General features: G+C 41.5%; 2 protein-coding genes across 4 annotated transcripts; both read left to right on the forward strand.

Annotated features, from left to right (window-relative positions):
* The first annotated feature begins 1063 nt into the window (after positions 1-1063).
* LOC139658142 (ATP synthase subunit C lysine N-methyltransferase) lies at positions 1064-3596 on the forward strand. The gene is made up of 5 exons (XM_071536187.1): positions 1064-1231; positions 2401-2505; positions 2968-3108; positions 3194-3244; positions 3411-3596. The coding sequence occupies exons 1-5, from the start codon at positions 1064-1066 to the stop codon at positions 3594-3596; spliced, it is 651 nt and encodes a 216-aa protein (XP_071392288.1).
* Positions 3597-5485: 1889 nt separating this feature from the next.
* Positions 5486-11406, forward strand: plk2b (polo-like kinase 2b (Drosophila)). Of its 3 annotated transcripts, none has more exons than XM_071536196.1 (14): positions 5486-5695; positions 5786-5893; positions 6001-6117; positions 6547-6676; positions 6954-7137; positions 7481-7679; positions 7965-8112; positions 8354-8498; positions 8827-8891; positions 9146-9226; positions 9632-9791; positions 10278-10407; positions 10574-10684; positions 10986-11406. In XM_071536196.1, exons 1-14 carry the CDS (start codon positions 5510-5512, stop codon positions 11175-11177), a joined length of 1956 nt encoding a protein of 651 aa, XP_071392297.1. In that variant the 5' UTR covers positions 5486-5509; the 3' UTR covers positions 11178-11406. The 3 variants fall into 3 exon arrangements, with proteins under 3 accessions (XP_071392297.1, XP_071392295.1, XP_071392296.1); XM_071536194.1 differs by having other exon boundaries at positions 8354-8448; positions 8759-8891; XM_071536195.1 differs by having other exon boundaries at positions 8354-8434; positions 8742-8891.
* The last annotated feature ends 6879 nt before the right edge of the window (positions 11407-18285 follow it).

An 18285-nucleotide genomic window follows, 5' to 3' on the forward strand; every position in this document is an offset into this window, starting at 1 on the left:
CTGTGTGAATGTAGACTTGGCTCATAGTGCTACAGCGCCTCGTTGCATTAATGGCATCGACATTTGGCAATTTCATGAGCAGAAGTGTTATTCCTGATAGTTTCTGTCAGACTGGAGCGTAGTAAACAAAGGTTTTCTAGAAGGTGCTCTGCATGAGAATAGGTCACTGTGGCACCATCTGCTGTTGGGAAAGGTGCTCTTGTGAGATTTGTCTTGGCAGTGGTCGGATATTATGTTCTGGTAATGATTAACAAGGCAATATACGCAGAAACCAAATGACCGTAGCCTTGCTGAGCTCGTAAAGGCCTCAAAAGATACATTTAGAAAGTAGTTTTTATCGTCTCTTTTTTAATATATATCCCCCTAATGTGTGGCTGCTGAGTGACCTTACCTTCTCTTTTAATACTCTGTTAATTATACTGATTCTTCAAATGAGACTCCAACGTTGAATTTCCAAATGAGCTGGCCACCATTTGGAAAAAGTGACATCTGGCTTTAAAACATTACTGATAGTACAAAACGATAACAAATCATGGTACTTTAAAAAGATAGATTATAACCTTTAGTCCTTGGTTGACAAAATGATAACACTTTTACAGATATTGAATAATGAACTTCAGGTAGCATAATGATTTAGTTGGAAAATAACTCTTCAAATACAGAGAATGATTGGTTTCTTTATAAAATATAATATCTATCCACCATTTTAGAAAGATAAAAGCATATCTCTGTGAACATTATGGAAAATGATAGAAGTCTCCTGAGAGCTTTCCTTACAAAATGGAGACATTGTAGGGGATGTAGAAGGGCTGGACGATACTGACAAAACCAAATATCACAATATTTTTAGGCCAAATACCTATTGATAATGTGCTGATATTTTGGGGATGAGAATTCGTGCTTTCAGAAGATATTTACACACAAGTACATTTTGAAAATTAGTAATTAGTAACTAGTCTCATATCACAATATCAATATTACACAATATATCGGCCAGCCCTAGGATGCAGCCTTGTCTACCTTAATTTGCTGTATATTTTATCCATCTAACAGACAGTTTGCAATGGAGGACTCGATCGAGGTGATTCTCCAAGACCAAGGCAAGGTGTTTCCTCACAGCAGAGACCGTCCCGTCCTGACTGCCTCCACCGGGGCTCTGCTCGCTGGCCTCTATGGGCTGTGGAGCCTCTTTGCCATGCCGGGCTTTCGCAGAATCCCTGGAAGCCTCAAGGTACTTTAAATTTACCCTTTCCACTTTTATCTGACTGCTTTGCTCCTCTTGCACACTTCCAAATACTAAATACCGCATGTGTGAAATCAAATCAAAAAAGCAGAGCCAGAACATAACTTGCACAGTAACAATACTCGGCTTGTTTTGGAGCGTAGTGCTCTGGGCTAGCGACAAATGTGGGAAAAGGAGAAAGCGGTAAGTCTACAATAATGATTATTAAGAAAGCACCGTGCTTGATGCTATTTTCATGGCTTTATCATCTGAATTGCATCCAGTGCCAAGATCCATTGATGTTGCATAATGGATCACTGCACTATTTTTCTTCACCATCAGTACAAGATGGACAAGAAAACATCATGATCAGGAGCAGATGATCAGCGGCTGGGTAATAATGAAGCCATGTCATTTGTTGTTGCATGGAGAATTGGCATTTTTGGGGATTTTATATTATACCACTAAAAAGCTGAAGCACAATGTTAATCTTCTTTGAAAAGAAAGGACATAAACTGAATTATTTTTGTCCTAAATCTCTTACCTGTGTTTTATGGGGTCATGGCATGATGCAGTATTTATCCAGCCAGCTGTCTGACTCAGAATAAATGTGTTATGCTGAATAAGTTTCCAATAACTGGAATCTTAAGTTGTCTTATCAAAGAGTCAGTTCACCCCAAACCGAGAGGGCAGAGGCTCTGTTGAATTTATCATTAAAAGAGAAATCATGGAACAGTTTAAGTGAGACATTGCTGCTTTTTCTAATTATCATTTTGTTTTGCTTTTCTTGGCGCTACCATGAAAAAAGTTCACCTGAAAGCTGAAGCAGATTTTCTGTGGAGCACAACCGGCTATTTTTCTCTTGATGGTGAATCCGTGTTTCTTTGATTGCTGTTGTTTGGAGAGAGTGCTTAATATTCACAAATATTGGACTGTCTAAGATCCTAATAATGTGAATTTTATTTTAGGCTGAATTTTCCTTTAGAGATTAACTTTATAAAGATTTATCTACCATGGGAGGAATGTGAACAGGTGTATCCTTCCTTTCCAAGCAGGTTTATCCTTCCTTCCCATGTAGCAGCTCCTATTTACTATCTTGATAGCAATGATGTTATAATAATACAGTGTTATTGTATTACCTATCACATATATTGACCTGTTTCTTCACTGTGGCCCAGGTTCCTTATTTACCCTCCAGCAAAGATCAGACTCTGAACATTATGAAGCTGCTGGAGGGACGGAGAGGCCGCTTAGCAGATCTGGGCTCAGGAGATGGAAGACTGGTTAGTGGGCTGCACTTTATTTAACTGGTGTGTCTGTCTTAATAACATTGTGTGGATGCTATGGATGGGACGATATATCTCACAATACGATTCAATACGCAATATGGGTTCACGATTTGATACAACCAACCGAGTTCAATGTCAACAAAGTCTGACTGTGCAGAATTATGTTTATTTCTGAGCCACAAATCTTTCTAGCAATGTCATTGGTTTGCTAGAATGTAAACAACAATTTGTTTGTATTTGTGATTCATTTTGTCACGTTTTTGTATTGCGATATATTGAATTTCGCTAATATCATCCCATCCCCAGTGGATACATGTACAAGTGTAAACTGGAGGGCGGTCTGACTGCATAGTTTGAATCCCAGTTAAAATGTGAGAGTGAGTTTAACTGTGATTGTGTTGTGTGTATTATTGTTATTCTTAGCAGGTTTCATATAGCTGTATTGTACATCATCAGGTGTTTGCGGCCTCTTCTGCTGGTTTCCAGTGCACTGGCTTTGAGATCAACTCCATGCTGCTGGCCTATGCCAGGGGCAAGGCCCACTGGACAGGGGTTCCCTCCAGCCAGGCAACATTTGTTAAAACAGACTTCTGGAAGGTATGGCCATGACCTTGAAATGATTGCTTTCTTGAAGAGCAATCAAGGTTTTTGCTTGACCATTTTGTGTCTTCTTTTCTCATAGACTGATTTGTCAACGTACAACAATGTGACAGCTTTTCTTGCTCCAGGAGTGGTGAGTTTCCCTCCCATGCAGAAATATTTATTTTCCTTGATACGGATGCTGCTTTCTAAGTTATATAGGAATAAATTGACCCTGTGTTTTAGCTATATGAACGTATTTGGTTAGATAGCATTTTATTGGTCGGTGACTGATGCAGCCTTTTCTGATTGGTCAACAGATGGAGGTGCTGGGTGAGAAGCTGCTGAAAGAGCTTCCTGATGATGCGCGTGTCGTTGCCTGTCGCTTCCCCTTCCCCCACTGGCCGCACCAATCGTCTGTCGGCTCTGGTCTGGACCAGACCTGGGCCTACGACATCAGCACCATACGCTCAAGCCTGGGAAATGTAAAGACCACAGCAGCATAACAAGTCACATCTCTGGGTTATTTTGTTCCCCAGCTCCATCACCCTCAACTGCACTAACCCCCTCAAGACACTTTTCTGATTTCTCTTAGCAGATCAGAACAAATATAGCCATATTCATTGCATATTTTTGCACTGGTAATTTCCTTTATAGTGGGGAAATTAGTGATGTGAGTAAATTGCACTGATCAGGAGAGATCTTGTCTTTTGATGTCTTTTGCTGCTGGGGACTCCTTGAATGAGCAAGATGCTGGTATGATTTCAACATTACTCAGGCCCTGGAATATTTGCACTAATTCTTTGCACTGCCAGTACAGACTGAGCCTTTATCATTTCACTGATAATCTTTTTGTAAATACCATCATGCACTGCTAACCAGAATATGGCTGTGGCTGCCACTGAAACCAACAATGAGCAAGTCTTGTCTACGGTTCAAAAAATTGACCTCCCACTCTAATCAAACTGCTTAACACTGACTGTCGACTTTTGTGCAATTAATTTTGATGTGACTGTAGAGTGACATGGATCCTTTGTCAAATATAATTCAGCTTATGTTAATGTTGGACACAACAGATAACAAACACTGAGACTCCATTTAGTTTGGAAATTAGCTGGTAACTGAAATATAAAGAAAAAATAAAAATATTTTCTGTTTGTAGTTGACAGTTTTTTTTGCCACTATGCTACACATTGCTTTTAAATATTTTTGCTACAAAACTCCATAGGTAGAACCTAAATTTGACATTTTGACTAATTCCTGACTTTCAGATTCTTTTTTCTTTTTTTGGTGTGTATCATGTTCATATCAGATCTTTTGTACACAGGGCTTCACATGCAGCAGCCAGGTCACGTGTGCTTCTGGCAGCTGGTCAGGGAAGATGTAGGGGGAGAAGTCAGGAGATGCTGTAGCTCAGTCGCACCACATGCTGGGTATAATTATGGGTATAATAGGTCTTAACTGGCACGCTCCCTCCCCTAATGGAAGTTGCCTTTGGACCCTGTGATTGCTTCTGTCTTCTGTCCTGAGTATGTGGAAACCTTAGCATGGTACTGTAGGCCTAAATCGCATAAATACATACATATACATACATACATACATACATACATACATACATACTTTACTTATGATTTATATAAAATTTAAGTATGAAGCTCCCCACATAGCCACAGTCTTGAGTGCAAAACAGCATTATAGTGTTGAATATGGAATCCAACATCTCCACCTGATGGTGCTAGTGCTCCAAATTGAGATGTCTGCAAAAACACAGGGTGAAAGGTGTGAGCCTGAGCAGAATACACAATGTTTTTATCCTCTGCATAGTGGATATTTCAACGATTCCGAACAGACTTCATAAATTGCAAATAATATTGTGCCCCAAAATGTAAGAAGTGCATTCACCTGTCCATATTATTTGAACAGAAAGGGTAATTAGCTACAGAACGTGACTAGTTGTCCATAAGACCTTATGCCTGCAATGATGGGATTGTGGTCACGATGAAGAAAGATGATGGCCACTGTTTGTTTGCTTGTTTGTCTGTTGTTGTTTTGTTGTTGTTATTATTGTAGTTGACGATGGTGAAGATGATGATGGATGATGATGATGATGATGATGATGATAATGATGATGATGATGATGGAGAACATAGATAGAATCCGTAGGAATCGATATTTATATAGCATGGAATCCATAGGCTGATTTATGTAGCTCTTTTCGATCATGACTGTGTCATCATCAACACTAATGTACGCTGAAGCGAGTCGATACGCCAAACCTCAAGCTCCCATTTCACACCGTGACGTCATGAGAGGGTGGCAGACAAAGGGGTGGGGTGAGTGCCAGAGTATAAAGCCACACAGACAGACTCTCCAGGCTGCATTCTGAGTGCGGGACGAGAAGCCACAGTGTCGACTCTCTATGGAAATACAGAGGAATATCGGTCCACAACCGACCAACAGTAGCAACATGTGTGAGTCGACGCAGAGGTCCTGTGAGCCTCGCAGGAAGAGAGTGGATGACCGCAGTGCACCTTCGGAGATGGCCAGAATAATCACCGATCCTGTCACTGGAAAGTGCTACTGCCGTGGAAAAGTTTTGGGAAAGGTAGCTCAGGCGTAAAATTGGTATTTGGCTTTGGGATTTACGACGCAGCCTGAAGACACAGCATGCTAACCGTTTTTTTCCTCTTTCCAGGGAGGATTTGCTAAATGCTATGAGATGACCGACCTCTCCACCAGCAAAGTTTACGCGGCCAAAATCATCCCACATACGCGCGTCTCCAAGCCTCACCAACGGGAGAAGGTAAGCGCGCAGCTCCGGTGCTTGTGCGCACTGGGGCTATTGGACAGTAGATTATCACAATATTGCCTCCAATGATAATCGTGACCATTTTATTTCTTTCCCCATAGATTGACAGAGAAATTGAGCTGCACAGAGCACTGCACCACAGACACATTGTGCACTTTTATCACCATTTCGAGGACAAGGAAAACATCTACATTCTGTTGGAATACTGCAGTCGAAAAGTGAGTGCTGCTATTTTGTCACATTGAAGTTTTAACCACTGTGCTTTTCACACCACTGCACTCTTTCAAGTGGTTTGGGTGACACCTGCATTGCACCCAAAATTATCTAGTGCCAACACATTGGCAGAATTCAAAGCCTGCCACCACGACAAAGAACAATAGTCATCTTAATACATTTTTAGAAGGATACAATGCAAATACCACAGAAAACTATAAGTCCCTATAGAAATAGAATTGTGATACCATATGAGATAAAGAATACCATACAGTCTGATAAGGTCACGAGTACCATAGACACACTACACACCCCAATGGGAATATTATAGTGATTTTTCATCAGGGTGGCAAAGGTTTGATACTGAGGATAGTTCCACTTTTCAGAAAACAGCCCTCTAATCGTCCTCTTTACCACGTTTTGTCTTTTTGCAGTCATTAGCCCACATCCTGAAGGCACGGAAAGTGCTCACTGAGCCAGAGGTTCGTTATTACCTCAGACAGATTGTCTCCGGGCTGAAGTACCTGCATGAACAAGAGATCCTGCACAGAGACCTGAAGCTGGGTAAGCAATCATTCTGCAGCAGTGACACGCTACAGTGCGGAGACACGCTGAGCACTCAATTGTAAAGAAGCACTTTATTCAGGGATTCATTTTCTTTCTTTTTTAGGATATCATTTTTGATAAGAACCCACCCCACCCTCTAATTTTTTATTTTTTTGTCTTGTCCTGGTCACATCCCAGTGTATCGATTCATGTGATGATCCAAGCAGTATTATTTAGCCTTTGATCCTGTGTTGAATATCAGTGCTCATCATCTCATTCGCTTTCCCCCCTTCAGGTAACTTCTTTGTGAGCGAGTCTATGGAGCTGAAGGTTGGGGACTTTGGTCTGGCTGCCAAGCTGGAGCCGGCGGGAAACAGGAGGAAGACGATCTGTGGGACTCCCAACTACCTGTCCCCCGAGGTGCTCAACAAGCAGGGCCACGGCTGCGAATCAGATATCTGGGCCCTCGGCTGTGTCATGTGAGTAGGCTTACTGTACATTCACCGTTGGGGACATCATACTATATAATCTGCAAAAAAAAATAATATTTTGACTGGATGTCAGCTTTAACATTCTGTATCAAACCCCTTCCTCCCAATAAAAACATAAATAATATAAACACAGTCAGTCCGTCTTAAGGCAACATATCTCAAGGTTGGATATGCTGAATAATAGATGAGATCAGTTGAAAATACTATTTCAGAGAATATGATGCATCCGTCTCGCCTCCAACAGCTCAGAAATTTCTGTGATAAAGTGTCAATACTTTGTTATGATGGCCGTCAGCTCACTTCTGCCTTTTCCCCCTCTGTCCCACTCCAGGTACACAATGCTGCTGGGCAGGCCGCCGTTTGAGACCACCAACCTGAAGGAGACGTACAGGTGTATTAGAGAGGCGCGCTACTCCATGCCCTCCTCCCTGTCACCGCAGGCCAAGCAGCTCATCACCAACCTGCTGGCCAAGACCCCCGAGGACAGACCGCACCTAGACCACATTCTGAGGCACGACTTCTTCACACAGGTTAGACAGCAGGTTAGACTCTCTTTCTCTCTCTACTCTCTCGCTGTCTGTCTGTCTCTATCTCTGTCTGTCTCTCTCTCTCTCTGTCTGTCTCTCTCACTCTCTCTCTCTCTCTCTCTCTGTCTCTCTCTCTCTCTCTCTCTCTCTCTCTCTGTCTCTCTCTTTCTCTCTCTCTCTCTCTGTCTGTCTCTCTCTCTGTCTCTCTCTCTAAATGTCACTGTGTAGGAGTGTAACACTGACCTCCCTCCCATCCGCCACGCCGACCCACTTTCTCTCTCTCTGCAGGGCTTCAGTCCAGAGCGTCTGCCTGCTAGTTGTTGCCACTCTGCACCAGATTTCCACGTCTCCAGTCCTGCCAAGAGCTTCTTCAAGAAGGCTGCCGCTGCACTCTTTGGTGGGAAGAGAGACAAGGTCAAATACTACGAGACCCTCAGTGAGTAGCGCATCAACCACTGAGTGCTCATTTACCACATAAAACGCCTCTAGTCAAGCCTTCCAGTTATCTTTCACCTTGTAAAATTGCTCTTGCTAAAGAAACATGACTAAATCCGCGACTAAATCCACTTTTTTTTAATTGCAAACATCATCAACATTTCATCATGTCAGTTTGAGTGAGAGGCTGCAGGTTAAAGAGGCCATGCTCTGATTGTATGTGGCGTTGTTGTCTTTAATAGATAAGCTAACCAAAGAGGAAGAGGAGATCTACAAACTCCAGCATGACCTGAAGAGAACTGTCATCAGCCAACAACAGAGCAAACAGCTGGCAGAGGTAAGAGGTTCATCATTCAGCATAATAACACAGGATACGGACAAGAGCGGATGAGTGCTGCAGATATATTATTTATGCAGTCACTGAATAAATGGGTAGAGTTTAGATATCGTGGTGAGAGAAAGCGGTGAGTTACACTGCTGCCGCGCTGAACTTTATCACAAGCACATTTTCAGAGAGAGCTAAAAGCAATTATTTTCAACCTCTAGACCAACCGCTGTGCATCTGTGAGTAAATGCTGAGTCATAGTAGGAAGAGATGATCTAAGTTCACATATTCAAAATCCCGTCATCATCACTTCCCACCTCAGAATGGAAGGCCACTTCCGCCATCTGCCGAGAGCCCCGTTGCCCCGGCAACAGAGAGCCAGTCCCCGACGACGCGAGATACCATCCGTCTGATCGTCAGGGGCAGTCTGGGGAGCTGCAGCAGCAGCAGCGAATGTGAGTCCACAAGCCTCCATTAATCCACTGCTCACCCAGAACCATGCATAGATTTCATGTGATGTTTCAACTCCCATTGATATTCAGTACGTCCCACTGGAAGGGAAACTGCAGCTCTAAATAGAGTTGGTATAAGTGGAGAGTTGAATGTTGGCAATTTTGATAGTACAGAGATTTGATATGGCAACTAGAGTGGCACATAATTTCCTGTACTGTACTGAGAACTAAATCACCCTCTGTTGTCGTTTCTTAAGGCCTGGAAGACAACACAACAGGAAGCGTGGCTGACACGGTTGCTAGTGTCTTCAGAGGATGTCTAGAGAATATGCCTAAAGGTGAGTCTACTGGAATTACTTTTATTAGTTGAAATGACTTGAAAGCCATGACCTATACATTTTGTTGTTAGTTACACATTAATATACTCAACACAGTGGAGTTTCATGATACAGTCATTGTCTATATTTGAAGCGCAAACATCTAAACAGATTGATGTGATGAACAAAGTAGTAAATAATTTCATCAACTGCAAATGGATTATGGAATATGCGTACATGCAAGTTCCATGCTTAAACAATATTTAAATGTACAAACAACCTCAACTCCTGAGGGTGTTGGAATTGGCGAGGTTATACTGTAATTAAAAGAGAACTAGGTCACACAGCGCAGTTCAGGTTGTTGTTTCTTAAGATCTTCATTGAAATTGTATTCTAATCTTCCTGCTCTGTGCTCTCACCCTGAAGCGGACGATATCCCCAAAGGCTCAGGCAGCTGTAACCTTCAGTGGGTGACCAAGTGGGTGGACTACTCCAACAAGTACGGCTTTGGCTACCAGCTGTCTGATCACACCGTGGGCGTTCTCTTCAACAATGGCACTCACATGAGCCTCCTGCCAGACAGAAAGTATGTACTATTGTATGCTCTCGCAACACTCTCTCCAGTTTGCACGTTATTATCACCATATGTAGCGGAGATGGCATGTTTAAGCATGATGTGGTAAATATAATTATTCTGGAAAACATTTTAGTGGGTTAAACTAGCTTCAAACCAAGGGAATACCTTGACATTTAAAATTTTAGCACGTCATCTTTCTTAGGTACTACACAATGTGGGGAAAAGAAATCAGTATTGGCGCGTCATTTCACCAAAAAGCAGCAGTCTTAGTTTCACTCATTGAGGCCTAGACTGTTTTCTTGCAGCTATTAGATTAGATTTAGATTTTCAATTGGGAATACCAACAGTGATGATATACAATAAAATAGAAATACAGCAAGTTAGAGTAAGGACTGAAATTCAAAGTGTCAAGAAATCCCTTTATTTTTTTTTGTTGTGGTTGGTTGTCAAGTTTATCTGAGTGGTTTCATAACCCCCCTTCCTCTTTCTTCCCAGGACCATTCATTACTATGCTGAGTTGGGCCAATGCTCTGTGTTCCCTACCTGCGAGGTTCCCGAACACTTTGTGGGCCAGGTGACTGTGCTCAAGTACTTTTCCCACTACATGGAGGAGAATCTTATGGATGTGAGTAATTACCTCTTCTCCCCATCCCATGTTTCTCCTCTCTTCCTTTTTCATTCCTGTAATCCATACCTCCTTTGCAATTATCTTTCTTTTGACATTTCATTCCCTGAAGTATTGTTTTTCTTTGCGTACCTAATCCGATGTGGTTGTTCTTTTGCCTACGCAGGGTGGGGATCTGGTTAGTATGACAGACACACACATGCCCAGACTCTACCTGCTGCAGTGGCTCAAGTCTGACCGCGCCCTCATGATGCTCTTTAACGACGGCACCTTTCAGGTAAACACACCAGTTTATCACCCAAAACACAGCTGTTGCTGGGCTTGTCCAGAGCAGCGCGGTTTAGGGGAAATACATGACGTGCTTTCAGAGCCTAGTGTTCAACTCGGCAGAGGAGGGGGTTAGACCTGACAGATCAAACAAAAGCAGTGAAATTATAAAGCAAACATGATACTTATCTAGGGACAAATTCTGTTATATTTTTTCAGATTAGTAAATTACTTTTGATGCTTATTTTATGCCAGAATATTAATATACAAACCAATCTAATCAAAACATTATCTATTTTTTAACCCCAAAGGTCAACTTTTACCACGACCACACCAAGATCATCCTGTGTTGCCAAAGGGAAGAATACATGCTGACATACATCAATGAAGACCGTGTCTCCAAAACCTTCAAACTCAGCTCCCTGCTGACGTCCGGCTGCCCCACAGACCTGCGCGAACGCATGGAATACTCCCTCAACATGCTGCTGCAGAGATGCAGTTAAACCCACAGTAATGTGTCGTGGACAGTTCATATAGACAAACCCATTCATCTTGCTACTGCAGTGCTGCAGTGGAACCAGGAACTGGAAGGAACCGTGCGGAGGGACGGGTTTCGAGGATGGACTCGTGCAAAGCAACGACTAGACTATCATTCCTACACCTTTTGCACCTTCATGACTCAGCACAGGTGCAGGAGAAAAAATATATGGACAGACTCTATGGACAGGAGAATGAAAATGTGTGTAGCACAATGACGGTGGACGGAAAAGGGCTGATTTGTATGTCGATCATGGGCGGAGAGAAAGGACCAGATGTGTTGGGGCGAGTGTGTAGGTACGAATGTGAACCCCATATGTGTGGGGCTTGGAATGTGAGGGATGCTTGGAACGTAAAGAGAAACACTGGGCTGGCACCAGCTGACTTGTTTATAACATTGTTGATCTACTTGTCGTTTGTAGAGTTAATCCATAAAGGGCTGGTGCTCAGAATATAATCAGAGCTAGGCTGTGGAATATTGTACATGATGTATACTGTGTGCACAGCTAGCTCTGCAGTGCAGAGAGAGAGGCTGCTTATGTGTGTGGATGGGACGGGGTGGGGCTGCCGTGGGTGGGAGCAGGGGATAACATCACACCAACTTTAAAACTGTGATTCATTCTCTTTACTGACAGATGGACTCGGCCCACTGAGCCGAGAAAAGGTGGGATGAGGGAGTGAGAAGTGGGGGGGTGCAGGAGAGGAGGATGACATAAAAAAATACAGTACTACAGATCCACTAAGGATCCCTCCAGAGCCATTATCACCTGGGTAGAAAATGTCCTAAATAACTTATTGTGTACAAAGTGCAGTATTTATTTATTTAATAATAAAGAGCATTTTCTAAAAAAAAAAAATCTACACTTGAATAATTGTCCTTCTTATCAAATGCTTTTACCCTGTCTCCCTGAAGACATCACTGCTTTGATGTTCACATTTTCCAGACCGCCACAATGCATTTCAACAGCTCCTATGGCAGCATTACACTACTACAAAGTAATTACATCCATTTCACACACAATAATTGGATAATTGAATGTTAATTAATGTAAGAGGAAATGAGAAAGATGTCTGTAAAAGTCCTAAATCAGTTACACATTTGACTATAAGGCATGCAATGTGTTAAGACTAAAATGTAATTTACAGTAATATCTATGGACTGGTCCAATTCAAAGCAGGTCTTTATCTTTGAGGAACTCTTCTGTTTGTCACAGGAAACATCCACTTAGCCTGAGATGGATAGGAGATAGAAGGCGTGTTTATATTGAAGTTGTTTATATTGTTATCCAAGGCTCCTCCCTTGCTGAGGTTTCTTCCTCGGCGATAAATGGAAGATGGGAAAGATGACTGACTGAGCTATGTGACAGACCTTGTTGAACACACACACACACACACACACGCTGGATGAGTCCCATCTTTTATATCACTCATTGTATGTTCAGTTGAAGGCCATGTCTCATCCTGTTCTCCACTGATATGTGGGGTGCCTCAGGGATCAATTCTTGGGCCTATTCTGTTTTCTCTGTTTATGCTTCACCTGGGGCACTCAGGGGAACACGTCAATGTTATGCAGATGATATGCAACTTTATATCTCTGTAAAATCCAACGAACACATGGATGGCCCTGAACTTTCTCCAACTGAATTCGGATAAAACTGAGGTTCTTGTTATCCACCCCCGACAATAAAACATAATCAAACAGTGCCTCAGTCCTTTGAATCCCAACATCTAGTCAGCTTCCAAAAATTTGGTGGTCATTTTGACAAATTTAAATTTGACAAATACATAGCCTAAAGAAGTTGATGCAGTCCTGTTTTTTCCAACTGCGTAATATTGCTAAAGTAGATCTGGAAAGACTAGTTCATGCATTTATCTTTCATCTTGACTATTGTCATTCCTTGTTCATGTCTCAGTCAAGCCAACAGAGGCAGATTACAACTCGTCCAAAATGCAGCTGTGAGACTACTGACAAGGACTCCATGCAGAGCTCACATTACACCAATACTGGTCTCACTGCATTGGCTACCAATTCATTTCCGAATTGATTTTAAGATTCTTTTGATTACCTTAAGTTCATTTTTTTCTTTACTTCTATTTTCTGATTTTATTATTTGCCTTGCCGGTGTTTCTTTTATTTTAATTTCTGCTTTCATTCTGTTAAGTTTCTTTTATTGTTGATGCTCCTTTTGTTCTGTGAAGCACTTCGTAACCCTGATTTTGAAAGGTGCCATTGATTTACTTACTTACTTTACACACACATATTGTTTTGCATGCACTCAACAGTTCGACTGACTGGATGGTTCTGAAACAAAGTCAGAAAGTCAGACAGGCAGTGTCAGACAGACAGAAAGAAAGACAGACAGACAAAATAACAGACTCGGGTATGCCACGACATCATGATGTAACAATTGCATCAGAGCTTTGGAGACTGAATCTTTACAATAATTCTTAGAGATCCTTTTACCTTGAATGACTGTCACCATGGAAACAAGCAACCGCTGACCAATTTAGTGAGAATCGGAAATCGATGAAGGCTGTGTAAAAGACATGATCTCTCCTTTCTGAATGTCTGCATCAGGAAAGACATAATCTTTTGTGATATTTAGACTGAAATCTTACTTCTTTTTTACCACTTCTTTTTTGCTTCTTTGTTTCAAGAGTTGATTGGCATTTGTAATACACTGCCGTCTTGTTATTCTCCATATGAGTATTTGATCTGGCTGTGTGTCTAACATCTGTCCAATTTCAGAGCTTATGTAATGAGGGAAGCTAAGCATGGGTGTTTGAGTCATCCCTTTAGATGTTCACTCAGAATATCTGTGCTCTTGGAGTTAAATAATGAATGCCTCATGCATAAACATACCCACACAGAAAGAAACAGAACAGGAAGTAGCCTACAAGAGGAAGGAGCAGGAATTATTCATGACACCACCTCCAGGTCTGAGTTCGTGCAGTTTGACAATAATGGCCTCCAGAGTGGATGCTTCTGTCAGACACACAGAAATAGATTCCAATGTTGACATCACGTTTTCTGGCCTACATGGGCAATTTTACCCCTGGTCCTAACATCTAAACAGGACAGTGCAACATCATCATCAGATGGAAGGTATTGTGTTGAACCAAACTGCATAAACTGCCACTCTTCAAGCATGCAGGAGCAAAACCCAGCTCCACTGGAAGCTTTTGGGAACAAATGCTAAGGTTATGAATCAGTGAGTGAAAGCAGTTTTCAGACCTGCCTTGGAAATCACCTTAATTTCTTAGCCTTCTGCTGTGGTTAAGTAAAAACTCAGGTCAGATCAGGACCTCCTCAGTGACTCATATCACAGCATATGATAGCAAACCAAGTCATTTTGTAAATTACTGTAAGGTTAACACATAGATGAGCTAATAAGAAAAACATGTTTACATAGCTAAAAAGCAGTCAGGAAGCAGCCTAGAGTCTGAGTTCAGCTGATGTTCTTAGTGTCACTGTTAGGCTAATTTTCTTTTTTTTTCACTTTAACACAGCTGGCGTTCAGTATCAACCACACAAAGCTGCTTCTCTGTTATTTCATATCACATTGACGGTGGGAAAAGCCTTGTGAGTGCAGGCAGGCTTAGCTCTGGAATGAGTCTAAGCTGGAGTGACAAAGGGGATCTTTCTACCTCAGCTTCCATCATAAAGTTCTCTCCACAGGCAAAAGAGTGAGTCAGTGTGGCGTTAAAAGTTACAGTAGGCACATTCAGCACAAAAAAAGAACTCTTTGATATTTGCACACACTGGGATGCACTCGGGGGATTATAAGGCTTTTGCATACCAAATGTCAGTGCTCCTCCTCCTACTGTGTGGACAAAAACAGATGGAGAGGGAGCCGGGATGAGTATAACTCGGCTCGCTTTCTCTTTCTGCTGAAGCCTACAATGTTATCATCGACCGCATGAGGAATGAGCAATGCACTGCAGTCAAACTTGCAAAGTTACCAGAACAAACTTAATGAAATAGTTATACCCAGTCAGTGTGTGTGTGCGTGTTTGTGTGCATGCGGGTATGTTTGTCTGGAACTGCGAGTGTGTGTGTTTGCTTCTGTGCACGTTTGATTTCCTCCTCAGGTATTCCTCTATAATGTTGAGAATGAGTCATTACATGAGACGTGGTGGCCACTCTTTAAGCTCTCAGTGGTGTGACGTTAACGCGCCCTCGTCTGATTCCTGTAATTTCCTACAATCAAGTTTCTTAACAGGCTCAAAGCACTTTGTCTTCCTCACTGAAAATAGAACCTTTCCCATGGCTACTAGCTGTTGGTTTATTCATGGAATATAAGTCCAGCCATTAGCCTATTTGTAACTCTGACTACCAACTCAGCAGGAAGGAGCAAAGAAGGAAAAAAGACAATGATGACGCCTGAATTCAATCCAAGCCCCTGCACCCGGAGAAATCTCAAAATTCAGAATACTGTATGTCATTTGTCTGTCACCATATGCCCCAATGAACTCCCCATGAGTTGTGTAGACCAGTGGCTCTCAAACGTTTTGGCGCGTGACCCCTTAATACGAAGCGATGCTTCACATCACAGGCTGCAGAGTGGTGAGAATGAGAATGAAGAATGATGATCAAATGAGATCAGAGGAGGCCTAGAGGCTGAAAACTATTCAGTATTTCACAAAGGAAAAAGCAAAAATGTGAGAAAAATCTGAAAATTGCAGAATTACATGTTTTTTTTCTATCCCATAAATCATCTTGCGACCCCCTAACATTATTTTGCGATCCCCTGGGCCCAGGGGGGTCCCGACCCCAGATTGAGGACCACTTGTCTAGACTACCTACATGTACAGTGTGGTACTTCTCTCTTGAAACATCCTTTGTAATTGTATTAGAAATCAAATGTTGTAAAATGTCTGTGTTGCACTATTTACCATTACCACATAGTCCACATATACCATTACCTTAGAAGCACTCCCTTCTTTGAATACCTTTAAAGGTCTTTCACGTTTTATATAACCTTGACTTGAGATGGACTGTGTTACGGATATCGATGGTATGGCCTGTATGCTTCTCTTCCCTTACTTTTTCCCTTGTGTAGCTTTTATGTATTATATGTGTTCTACCATGTGAGATTGTTTTTTTAGTTTTTTTATATGAAACTGTTTTTTACGTGAAACTGTTTTTTTTTATCTGAAACTATTTAAGCTGCCATCTTGAGAGATCCTGTATCTCAATGAGACCTTCCTGGCTAAATAAAGGATAAATAAATAAATAAAATAAAAATTTGTATTATTTGTTCTGTCCAATGAAGACACTGGCATGTAGCTTACACCTAAATGTATATATGTATATGTATATATACTTATATTTGCTTGAAGCTCAAAAAGTTATCGTTTAAATGTTTGTTCTTCATATTTTATTGAAGAAATAAAATTAATTTAATGGACGTTTGGGGAAATTCCCTCATGGTGTGTTGAATTGGAGTGACACTGACGAACTGCTTCATGCAGTCTGCGTCACACTGTCCTTAGACTGTCACAAAAGCCATCATGTGCTGTGGATGAGCATTACAGTGCGATCATTATATTTTGAGCTGACTGACATGAGGGATTGCTGCAACAGATTTTTTTTTCAGCTTTAATAATAACAGACTGTCTTACATTTCCTCCAATACCAGCAGCACCCTCCTCTATGATGTCAATAGGGAATTGGACTTCCTCGAAATGGAATAATATCCTGCTGACTTCTTTAACGAAAACATCACATGGCTGTGTGTGGGCAGCTTTCTCCTGACAAATGGAGAAGATAAGGCTGAGGAGAAGAAAGGGGGGAAAAGTCTGCAAGAGCAAAAAAAATAAAAAAAATAATAATGTTGTGCTGCAAAACAAGGCTCCAAAACATTGGATTTTTGTTCTGTTGTCCTTGCCATTACCCATGAGTGGAAAATGTCAGGGTGTTATGAGTATGATTATATAATGACCCCATCATATAGAGAAATGTTAGAGAAGCGAGCTTGTGACTGGAGAGTTGCCACTTCAAATCCAGGCTAGGTGCTCTTGAGCAAGGCACTTGACCCGCAATCTAATGGAGCTGCCCAGTGGATGACAGTAAAAAACTGGTTGCACTGCGCAGCTCCCAGGTGTGAGTGTGTACAGTAGTTGATGGTCACACTCTATTTGGATAGTCCAGTGTTGATACTCAACTTACTGTCAAGTGACTATGATGTGTCACTAAAAAGTATACTGAGTTTCAAGTGATTGAAACTCATGATTATGTGAAAAGTAGTCCCTAGCCCAGATATTCAATATCTGGGCTAGGGTTAATCTTAGGGTTAATGTTAGACAGGTTAGGGTTAGGGTTAGGGTTAGGCTAAGGTCAGGGTTCGGGTTACATAGTCTGTGGAGATGCATTAAATAGGCAAGTGACACTTTCTTAAACGTCTACTTCTTGTCACATGATAGTTGAGTATCAACACTGGACTATACAAATAAAGTATTTCCAAAAAAACATTGAATACACATTTCACCTCCTGTTTCACCTCTCAGCCAGTCCAGGATTTAGGTCAGATCTTTCTTTTGCCTCTGAGTGTTACAGCAAGTACACATTGATCATAAAATCCATAGTACAGTTCATAAATTAATAGTGGTACAACAATATGGCCGGAGCAAACCCTGACTCTGCTTCCAGTGCTTGGTCAAATTCCTATGGAAACAAAAGCACGTCTGAAAGTAATTCAGCATCATCCTCACAATCCTGTCATTATAAGATATTTTTAGAGGTAGTTAAGGATGCAGCGATCACTGAAATGCACTGAGCTCAAAGATAATTACTGTTTAAGGCCTACTTTTGAATAGCTGCAACAAAGTGGAAATAGCATTCCATCCATACCAGTAAATGAGAGGGTGTTTTTATGGTGACTCTTTGTCTTTGAAGTTCCCTTTTTAAAATGTTAAAATCTTTGAGAAATTCTCCTTCATACGGCTTCAATTATTCTCAGAAGTTGACTCTTACTAGAGCTGCCAATCGAGTACAGAGTAATTCAACATTGTCAGAAAGTGTTAAGGAGTATAGCATTGACCTTTTCTAAAAGCTGCTCTGCTAAGATCTCT

The sequence above is a fragment of the Centroberyx affinis genome, unplaced genomic scaffold (assembly GCF_046629955.1).
Source record: "Centroberyx affinis isolate AG114_WGS23_722 - 3 ecotype Tasmania unplaced genomic scaffold, CSIRO-AGI_Caff_v1 ptg002840l_1, whole genome shotgun sequence".
Taxonomy (NCBI): Eukaryota; Metazoa; Chordata; class Actinopteri; order Beryciformes; family Berycidae; genus Centroberyx; species Centroberyx affinis.